The sequence below is a fragment of the Pristis pectinata genome, chromosome 9 (assembly GCF_009764475.1).
Source record: "Pristis pectinata isolate sPriPec2 chromosome 9, sPriPec2.1.pri, whole genome shotgun sequence".
Lineage (NCBI taxonomy): Eukaryota > Metazoa > Chordata > Chondrichthyes > Rhinopristiformes > Pristidae > Pristis > Pristis pectinata.
In genome coordinates, this window is record NC_067413.1 from 69,834,290 (window position 1) to 69,845,533 (window position 11,244).

Below are 11,244 nucleotides of genomic sequence, written 5' to 3' on the forward strand. Positions count from 1 at the left end.
TTGATTATAAGTAAGGAATATTGTAGCTCACTAAAATATTCTAAATTGGATATGCTTTCACCACAGTAGAGAAGATGAAGAAACGATATGATTGCTATTTTTTTTAAAGAGACTAGATTATGTGAACCATGTCAAACTCATTCACCCTGCTTGTCACATAGAATCTAAGGACACAGCCTGAGTTTGTAAGGTGGGATGGGGAGTAGAGCTGGGTGTTAATCAAAAAATGAGGGGAAATGTTGAGTGATGTCCTTACAATTTGGCACAAGCTATGCACCAAAACTAGATTTGCAATGTGAACAGTATGGTGTGATACACTCTTTTTAAAAATCTTTTCTTTTATCTTTTCGGCTGATGGTGGACTTACCATCTTTTTGTTGCTTTATAATTACTTCTAATTTGTGTTCTCATCTGTTTGGGAATAAGGCTGGAACTCTGTAGAACCACAGAGAATGAACCTATCTGCAGAACTATATTTTAATGGTCCATCTATAGAACAAACTTCTAGGGAATTGATAAAAAGCAATTATTCAGATGAAAATTCAATACATTTCTTCATCACATTTTGGTATATTCTACTCTGTGTTGGCCAGATATTCTGTGAGGATATGAAGAGTCAGCAAGGGGATATAAACCAGTTAATTAATTAGGTAAGACAACATATATTGTGATGAAATGTGAAATAATGAGTTTTGGTGGAAGATTGGAAAGGTGGAGCATTTTTTTACAATGTAAGTAAATGTTAATATTCAGAATTATTTGGTGTGGGGGGGGGCATACACGGATTAGAGAACATTAGCAGGCAAATAACTAAAAGAGGATTGGGTAGGCATAGTATAAGTGTTGGAAGTCTTCCTGCAATAATGTAAGGCTTTGTTAGGACTGCACCTGGGAGTACTGTGCATAGTTTTAGCTTTGCTTTCTATGGAAGATTAAACTTTCCTTGGAGGGAATAAAATAATGATTCACAAGATTGATCCCTGGAATAGAGGAACAGTTCTATGAGAAGTGATAGATTAGAATAAGCCTTTACTCTTTGGAGTTTTGAAGAATAAGAGACATATTTTAAAAAAGGTAAAAACAGTTGGAGGTAATCATTGTCTCAGGATAAGGTGTTGGCAATTTAGGATTCAGATTAGTAGACATTTCCCTAGTCATAGTGTTGTGAATCTTTGGAATTCGCTTCCCCAGAGGATTGTGGATGCCCCAGCCTTGGCCAGACCACCCTGGACCTAGCACACTGACCATCAGCGCAGCCTTCTGGATGTGGAAGGCTGAATGAGTTGCTCCTTTGTACCCCACAGGCATCTGACAGAGTGAGTAGCAAGTAGGGCTTGTACATTGTATCCTGTTTTGTGTTCTCATTTGTTCTCTCATCTGTTTTGGGACTAGGCTGGAACTCTGCAGAATCTTGGAAAATGAGGAGCTTTTTGAAACACAGAATAAAGAGAGCTACAACCAATGTGCTCAGCTGAACTACCATGAGGTGAGCATTACTGGAATAATCAGTATGGTGATGATTGGCTATGCAGGGTAGGTTGGGACTTCACCCTAGGAGGCACATGCATGGGCATCAAAACCCTATTCTCAGAGAGTCTTCAGATGCACAGTTTCCTATCTGGACCTCTCTGAGAAGAAGTGTCTTTGCAGGTTTGGGTTTTCAAAGGCAGTCATAATGGAGATATGTGAGGGAAGGATCTTATGCTGTACTCTTGTTCTGGGACTGCTCTCTCCAATGAAATCAAGTTCACCTGGATTGTCAACCTTGTCACCACAGAATCATTCCAAGTGGTCACAGCAGACCTCTCAATGTTTCTAAGTTGCTGCTCACCACTGCATCAGAGAGGTCACACAGAGACATTACTCACAATGGGATGGCTTTCTCTGCTTAGTTTTAGCAGGAAGAGGTCACTTCTTGGGCAGATGATTTGCAAGACTTGTCAGCTTCCCATAAGTGCAGGTAGCCATTAATTGAACTCATTTGTTCACAAGAGCTCTACTTGGTAATCCTGACCTTTGCACCAGCAGTGAAGGCTTTCCTCAATGATTGTACTGTTCATGGTGGATCTTTAGAAGTTTGACCCTCATCATCAGTGAAATGTTTTCTGGAAAAAAAAACCACAACACTTTCAGGCTTAGGAGAGTGAGAGCTGCCAGACATCCTCAGAGGCCATCACTGCTTGGATCTAGGGGGATAAGGACTGTCCTCTCAATTTTTTTGTAGTAGTACAAAGGGATCTTGATCAACTGGGTAAGTGGGCCAAGGAAGGAAAAACTGGGTTAAATTCAGATGTGTGAGGTGTTGCAGTTTGGGAGGACAAATCAGGGTAGGACTTTCACAGTCAATGGTAGGGCCCTGGGGAGTGTTGTAGAACAGAGGGACCTAGGAGTACAGGTACATGGTTCCCTGAAAGTGGTATTGCAAGTAGACAGGGTGGTGAATAAGGCTTTTGGCACGCTGGCCTTCATCAGTCAGGGCACCGAGTACAGAAGTTGGGATGTTATATTGCATTTGTACAAGACATTGGTGAGGCCACATTTGGAATATTGTATTCAGTTTTGGTCATTCTGATATAGGAAAGATGTCATCAAGGTGGCAAGAGTGCAGAGGAGATTTACAAGGATGTTGCCGGGACTCAAGGGACTGAGTTATGGAGAGAGGTTGAGCAGATTGGGACTTTTTTCATTGAAGCGTAGGAGAATGAGGGGTGATCTTACAGAGGTGAATAAAATCATGAGGGGCGTAGATATGGTCAATGTGCACTGTCTTTTTCCCAGGGTTGTGGAATCAAGAACTAGAGGGCATACAGTGGCATGCAAAAGTTTGGGCACCCCTGGTCAAAATTTCTGTTACTGTGAATAGCTGAGTAAAAGATGACCTGATTTCCAAAAGGCATAAAGTTAAAGATGACACATTTCTTTAATATTTTAAGCAAGATTACTTTTTTTATTTCCATCTTTTACAGTTTCAAAATAACAAAAAAGGAAAAGGGCCTGAAGCAAAAGTTTGGGCACCCTGCATGGTCAGTACTTAGTAACACCCCCTTCGGCAAGCATCACAGCTTGTAAACGCTTTCTGTAGCCAGCTAAGAGTCTTTCAATTCTTGTTTGGGGGATTTTCGCCCATTCTTCCTTCCCATTCTTCCTTGCAAAAGGCTTCTAGTTCTGTGAGATTCTTGGGCTGTCTTGCATGCACTGCCCTTTAGAGGTCTAGCCACAAGATTTTTGATGATTTTTAGGTCATTCGACTGTGAGGGCTATGGCAAAACCTTAAGCCTCTTGAGGTAGTCCATTGTGGATTTTGAGGTGTGTTTAGGATTGTTATTCTGCTGTAGAAGCCATCCACTTTTCATCTTCAGCTTTTTTTTTTACAGACAGTGTGATGTTTGCTTCCAGAATTTGCTGGTATTTAATTGAATTCATTCTTCCCTCTACCAGTGAAATGTTCCCCGTGCCACTGGCTGCAACACAAGCCCAAAGCATGATTGATCCACCCCCGTGCTTAACAGTTGGAGAGGTGTTCTTTTCATGAAATTCTGCACCCTTTTTTCTCCAAACATACCTTTGCTAATTGCAGCCAAAAAGTTCTATTTTAACTTCATCGGTCCACAGGACTTGTTTCCAAAATGCATCAGGCTTGTTTAGATGTTCCTTTGCAAACTTCTGACGCTGAATTTTGTGGTAAGGATGCAGGAAAGTTTGGAGAAAAAAGGGTGCAGAATTTCGTGAAAAGAACACCTCTCCAACTGTTAATCATGGGGGTGGATCGATTATGCTTTGGGCTTGTGTTGCAGCCAGTGGCACGGGGAGCATTTCACTGGTAGAGGGAAGAATGAATTCAATTAAATACCAGCAAATTCTGGAAGCAAACATCACACTGTCTGTAAAAAAAAAAGCTGAAGATGAAAAGAGGATGGCTTCTACAACAGGATAACGATCCTAAACACACCTCAAAATCTACAATGGACTACCTCAAGAGGCACAAGCTGAAGGTTTTGCCATGGCCCTCAAAGTCCCCCGACCTAAACATCATCAAAAATCTGTGGCTAGACCTCAAAAGAGCAGTGCATGCAAGACGGCCCAAGAATCTCACAGAACTAGAAGCCTTTTGCAAGGAAGAATGAGCGAAAATCCCCCAAACAAGAATTGAAAGACTCTTAGCTGGCTACAGAAAGCGTTTACAAGCTGCGATGCTTGCCAAAGGGGGTGTTACTAAGTACTGACCATGCAGGGTGCCCAAACTTTTGCTTTGGGCCCTTCTCCTTTTTTGTTATTTTGAAACTGTTAAAAGAGTGAAATAAAAAATAATCTTGCTTAAAATATTAAAGAAATGTGTCATCTTTAACTTTATGCCTTTTGGAAATCAGGTCGCCTTTTGGAAATCAGGTCATCTTTTACTCGCTTAGCTATTTACAGTAACAGAAATTTTGACCAGGGGTACCCAAACTTATGCATCCCACTGTAGGCTTAAGGTGAGAGGGGAGAGATTTAATAGAAACTCGAAGGGCAATGAGTGTTGTTCTTCCAACTTGCATTTGACCTCTCCTTAGCAATTCCGCTTGGGGAGCTTACAACCCAATGGTGTGAATATTGAATTTTCTAATTTCAGGTAACCCACACCGCCAGCATTCTCCTCCCCCGCACACACACTGCCCACCTAGTTTTCTTCTCCCTTTGTTCATTCTTCCCATCCCCTCTCCATCTGGTTTCACCTATCACCTACCAGCCTCTGAACCACCCCTTATATACTGTTGCATCCTGACAATTTTTCCTGTTACCTCTCAGTCCTGATGCAGGATGTTAACGCAAAATGTTGACTTACACCTTTTGCCTCCACAGATGCTGCTTGACCCACTGAGTTCTTCCTGCACTCTGTTTGTGCTGACATGTGATGATGCAGGACAGCAGTTTGCTGACATGCAGTATCTCTGTTGGAGTGAACAGAAGGCTGCTCACAGACAGCCTCCCCATCCTCCTGGAGGGTGGCGAGTTGTTGGTGTCCACTGAGAGTGGCAGTCTGCTCATGAATGGCATCTGATTGTTTCATGATCACAGCAGTCTGCTGCTGCATGGCATCTCTCTGCTCCACGGGCACATCAGGCTGCTCCCTGGGGGCATATTACTGTTATGCTACAGCATGAAACTGCTCCCGTGTGACAGAGTCCACAGGAAAGTAGAAATGAGGCCAAGATCATATCAGCCATGCCCTTAACAAATGGTGGCTTGGATCTCTTTTTCTTATGTTCTAGTATGTTTCTTATCATTGACATTAAAAGGACTATTGTGTCTGCATGTTGTTTTTTGCTTTTTATATATAAAGAAACTAACCCTACTGTCACCATTCTCTTTCCTTGGAACTTTTGTATGAAATAATACATTTGTTCTTGCCTCCCTACCTTCTTTGACATGCATTTGCAATACTGTCCAGACCAGTGGTTTTCAGTTCTTTTAGTTTGTCTAGCTTGTCAATTATCTTCTACCTTTTTATCCCAACTGCATGAATGTTCTGTTGAGCTCATTGACTAATGGCATTTACTTTGGTCTTTTGAATAAAAACTGAATCAAAGTGGTTCTTCAATACTCTTGCCATTGCTCTGCCTTTATATGTGGAAATTCTTCTGCATTTTTTTTTCCTGCCTTTAGTTTTGCATTAGTTATTTAAAAGTCTATAAATATTTATTAGTTATTTTTTATTTTTATATTTATTGATAAATTAGTTCTGTGATTTAACTTTACTTTGCGATATGTTTTAAACATATACAGGGACTGCCGTTAAAATAGATCAAAATCAGAAATGAGCAAAAATTAGAACCTAAAGATCAGACCAACCAGCTTTACAATTATTTTAGATTTGCTGCATACTTAAAGAAATGTGTTTTCTTCCAGCAGTTAAATGCTCACAGCACTGACTTTTGCCCATGTGGTAACACAGTAAGGACATCCCTCCTGATACATGCAATAAAAAGATTTTCATGAAGAAACACAACAAACTTTCCATACATCTTGGATAGCCTTATAACTAAAACCAGGCTAAGCAAAATAGATAGAAGGTCAAACAATGCAGTTTTTTTCTTCTCTGTACCTGGTATATACCTGCACTGTCAGGGAATGCCACTTCCATTTTCATTAACACAATCAACTAAGACATTCAAAACCTGATAAAAGTATATTTTGGAAGTCAACTTACCTGTGCTTTTAACCAGTGTTCACTGGACTGTAGGAATTTGCTCCCAGCATTTGACAGCTAATCCTACATGATCCTTGGCCAGTGATAAAAAGCCAACGTTGATCATTTTTCTGTGAGCAAAAAAAGCAAGAACTTGTTCCATAAATACGCACTGATTCAAATATTGGGACAAATTAATGGACAGTCCTGTTCTACTTTTAAGCCCAGACAAAATGTTCCTTTTGATCTTCTCAAGAGATCCAGAAGAATTTTCCTTTAATTCAAAAATGGCCAAAGGTAAAATGAAAGATCAGGAAATTTCACAGAGCTTCTCCTAATCTGCCAATGTTAATTTATGGAAGTACGGCAGAAAGTTCACTTGCAATTGCAAATAGAGTCTGGACCATACTTCTGGTGAGGCAATATAAGCGGAGCAGGAAATCCTCTGAAAAAAATCTCAGGCAATATGAGTTCTTCACTGAATTTTCATTTTTAATCCAGATATAGTGCCACTATTCTGTCTTTTTTTTCAAATTTATTAATAGATTTCTGCCAAGCTTCAAGATATGACGAAGATAAATCTGCTCCTGAACATGTACAGAACTGACCACCGATATAAGGACAACTACATCAATTTGGTAAGCAAGTTATACAAAAAGTTGAATAAATTCTCTTGATTTATAGCTGGGTTTGTTTGATCTATCATTTAGGATCTTTAGAGTTCTTATTGAAATGTATTCTTCTGAACCTGGCTTGATTGTAAATGTTTAATTCGCTATGCAGATCAATTTTGCATGATTTCTATAATTCCAAATAATTACTAAGTATTAACAGCAAATGGCAATCAGTATACTGAATGACCTAATGGTGTTCTGACTTAAGAGAAACTGCTTGAGTTTGATAATTTGGATCAGATAATGATGAAAGAGAGCTATATTTTAGGGGGGATTTTGTCTTCATAATCAGTCAATGTAGAGCACAAACCTCCTTTAGCCCTACAAGTTCATGTCTCCGTTCGTGTTCCACACATGCCTTCATTGACACCTTTCTTATTGAATGGCATCAGCTTGCCATTCAATTGCTTGATACATGTATTCACCCATACAGTATGATAATTGAACATTCTAACCACTTTCTGCGTTTAGATTTTTCTCTTGAATTCCCTGTTCATATGTTCGTGAATATTTGATACATATGAATGAAATTTGTTCATGATTTCATTGTTTTTTCTTGCATGGAATTTTGTTTTAAGTGCAGTTATTTTGGTATTGATATTATGATATTAAGCCAAATCTTTAGGAATATTACTTGCAATAAAGAGTAATTGATTCCAATAATTATCTTGACATCTGTGTAAACTAGAAGACAACCCTCTTATTGAGAACAGCAAATAGTGAAATTTCCTCATTTGTTTGTTGCCTATAGAAACCATACATCAACCAGTCAGCAATGACTGTCCATGCTAATTTTTCCCTTCAACGCACTTACATCATTTTTCGAACATTGGGACTTCGCCACCTGACTGTTGTTGACTTGAGAAATCGCGTTCTTGGCATCATTACACGGAAAGATCTAATGGCATTCCGACTCGAGGAGAAACTGTTTGAATCTAAGAATTTGGAAAGAAACGTTTATAAAAGATAAAGTTTTCTGATAAAATTTTTCACTTATTACTCTGTCCTTCTTGAAATCAAACCTCATTTAGAAGGGAAGGTAGCAATTGTTTCTGACCATATAACATCATCACATACTCCAATCTTTTGCTTTGTAATAACCTTTATTTACAGGCTCTTCCACTCAGCCTGAAACATCTTTTTTGAACATGTATTTGTTCCATTTGGGGAGATTAACTTTGGAGAATGTCTCTTTACCAGTCTTTTAAAGAATTGCTATTGATTTTTTGTTTGTTTGTCATTGACAAAGGATAGCAAGTAACAGCAGTCATTCACATCTTAGAATTTTCCAATTTGACTATAGTAGGTTACTACTTTTGTCGATGAATTAAGCAATGATCAGATATAGATTAACAATAAACATTAATGTTTTAAATTGTATAGCCTTCAGAATGCTTTGTCTTGTTTTTATCTGAATTTCTTTAATTGTATGCTTAACTGAGATAAATAATTAATAGACCTTTAGTGCAAGAACAAACATTAAGTGGGACATTTTGCCTGGGCTTCAATAAAGGATAATGGATAATTTAAACAGTCTTAATTTTAATTTGGATTTTTTTTGCAACTTTGTACCATCATTTACATGTTGCAAAGATATGCAGGTGTAAAGCAACACTATGAATCTCCTGATTCAATGTTCATTGTAGTAGCCAGGCTCCTTGACTATATTGTGAGTGTTGAACAAACTTACTAAGACTGAAGCTCCAACAAACATGACTGATTACTCTAATGGTTACTAAATGTAGTTTGTGGAAGCTTCCAGAATCAATATTCCAATCCAGGGAACTGTCAACCACTTGAGATTGTATTTTAAAAAAAAGTAGTAGCCTTAAAACAACCATTGCCCTTTTACAACCAATGCTACATATACTGCACTGGTCTCTTTTAACATTAAAGAATAGTACAGTTACACATATTTATAATATACAAATTTACAGGTTCAGGCCAGACTATAGATATTCTCACTCTTTTGCACCTCCTTGTATCCTTTCAGAATCCACATCCTTTCTCTCTTGATTCTTTGGTTCACCACCTTTTCCCAGCACATCAGTTTATTAATTTGTACACCAGAAGTATGTGACAAATTGGTTTAAACTGCACCATCTCAAGATTGGTAACTTGCTTCAGGAAGGTATTCCATGTTGTTCCTGTGTCAAAATCAAACATCTCTGGATGCCGTTGCACCAGTGTCTAGCATGGATGGATCCCAGTGGGAGTTCTTTTCACAGAACTGATCTCATTTGACACTGTTGATTGTGTTCAACTGATAACTCTGAATCTAACCCCGTCCCTTCCCTGAATGACTCATCTTTTCCATTCCATGGACCTGTGATGTCCTCATCATCATGTACTGTTTGTAGAAATTATTTTCCCATACAACTTTTCCCATGTGCGGGCAAGTCTTTTACAGCCACTTACGTTGCCGTTCATGATCCATGATATCTGCAGCATCTAAGCAACCTTGGCTATACTTTCCCTATTCTGCTTTTGAATCAGGCTTCATCATGTGTACTTCCTGCTGTTCCCCATCTAACATTTTTAGGTTGGCTTTGAAAAGCCTTACGGGTTTGTATGGCCATATGCCCTTTTTTTTTAGAGTTAACACTGTCTCACGTAGTGGTCTTTTCCTCAGGCTGGTTTCCTGGATTATACAAATAACCCATTCTTTGATGAGTGAGTCCTTCAAATCTGCAAAATCCCAATTATATGCTAACATCCTTGGCTCTGTCAAGAAAGTATGAAAGGATTCTCCCTGCTCCTGGGTGCATGTAACATAAAAAGGTCAATAGTCTATTTTCTTGTAGTGCATCCAATGCATTTTGCAGGGTCTCATTTGAGGACCTTATGGTGTGATACAATTCTCTCTCATTGTGACCGATGAGATTCATATCTTGGTGTCCAAGACCTTTCATGGGGTTTTTTCTGATGCTTACAGTGTAATGTAAATATAGTATACTGCTGTTGTTCTTTCAAAGCTTTCACCCTTATCCTGACAGGTGGCAAGTTCATTGTGTCTGTTGGTTCGGATCAGTTTCTTGGGATCTTTATTCTGGATCTCAACAGGGCTCCCATTACTTTTCACTGTGAGCTTATGTCTTGCTACAAAGAGTGGGCCATGCCCTCTTCTTGTTGCTGTCATCAGGCAGGAGGTGCTGGAGCCTGAAGACCCACACCTCAAGGTCCAACAACAGCTTCTTCCCCACTGCCATCAGGTTCTTGAACCCACCTGAAAAACCCTAATTCTACCTCAGACTATACTTCCCTCAACTTGCACTGATGTTACGTGCTCCGGTTTCCTCCCACATTCCAAAGACGTAGGGGTTAGGAAGTTGTGGGCATGTTATGTTGGCACTGGAAGTGTGGCGACACTTGCGGACTGTCCCCAGAACACTCTACGCAAAAGATGCATTTCACTGTGTCACGAACCAGCAACAAAAGAAACACACTGAGCATGATTCAGTGTTAAAAACTATTTTATTAATTACTACTTATGATAATACGTAAAATAAAAGTAAAAATGTTAGTATGTTAGAATTCAAAAATGTTAAACCTTGAACATTAACCCCAAAACTAAAATCTTCGTGTGTGTGTGTGGCAAAGTCCAAAACTCCCAGTTCCGGAATGGTTCTTAAAGTTCAGTTCCGCAAGCCATAGGTGAAACATGAGCAAGGGCTTCTTCAACAACCACCGTTGTCTGAAGATAAGACGTAGACGTAGAGAAACAGAGAGAGAGTACATACGAAATCCAAATGTTCCACGATGGAACCCAAACGACACTTCAGTGTTTACTCGGTAGTGACTTCCTCACCCCGAAAAGCATCCGAATCGTGGTCGTCCACACACAAATACCTGTTTCCTTCTACAGGTCAGCAACAAAGTGAACTCCACCGGATTACTTCCAACTTCCATACATGGATTTCAGTGGCAAACACAGTTATTGTTTCTCATCCATCGATAGAGAAAACAAGCAGGCTGGTGTCTCTCTCCCTCCTCTCTCTCTCCTTCTTCTTCTGACTTCTTCAACAACGTCATTACGTCCTTTATCTTCTATTGACGTAAGCACGCCCCACACACACATACACACACACTCTCTATCTTAAAGGGACTTTCACTGAGTCCGTAACACCTCCCACCTAAAAAAAATTTTTCCCAAGAAAAATTTAACCGCGCATACAGTTAGTAATTTTAATAATTATCATGCTACACAACTACAGACTATCAGATTAGTACAGATACATGTTTCCCATTTAACATCGAGAAAGACAATCAGCAATCACATTATCTTTGCCTTTAATGTGAGTTATCATGAGATCAAACTCTTGCAAAATTAAACTCCAGTTTAACAGCCTTCTGTTCTTGTTTTTGACTCGGCTCAGAAACACCAATGGGTTATGATCGGTATAT

At 39.3% G+C, this 11,244-nt stretch overlaps 1 protein-coding gene across 1 annotated transcript in view; it reads left to right on the plus strand.

Annotated features, from left to right (window-relative positions):
- LOC127574004 (chloride channel protein A-like) overlaps nt 1-8,202 on the plus strand; it is a 67,544-nt gene extending 59,342 nt beyond the window's left edge. Inside the window, exons 13-15 of the mRNA XM_052022597.1 lie at nt 1,393-1,486; nt 6,712-6,804; nt 7,592-8,202. Coding sequence (XP_051878557.1) covers nt 1,393-1,486; nt 6,712-6,804; nt 7,592-7,810 — 406 coding nt within the window. The 3' untranslated portion in view covers nt 7,811-8,202. The remainder of the gene's footprint in view (nt 1-1,392; nt 1,487-6,711; nt 6,805-7,591) is intronic.
- Nucleotides 8,203-11,244: the final 3,042 nt, after the last annotated feature.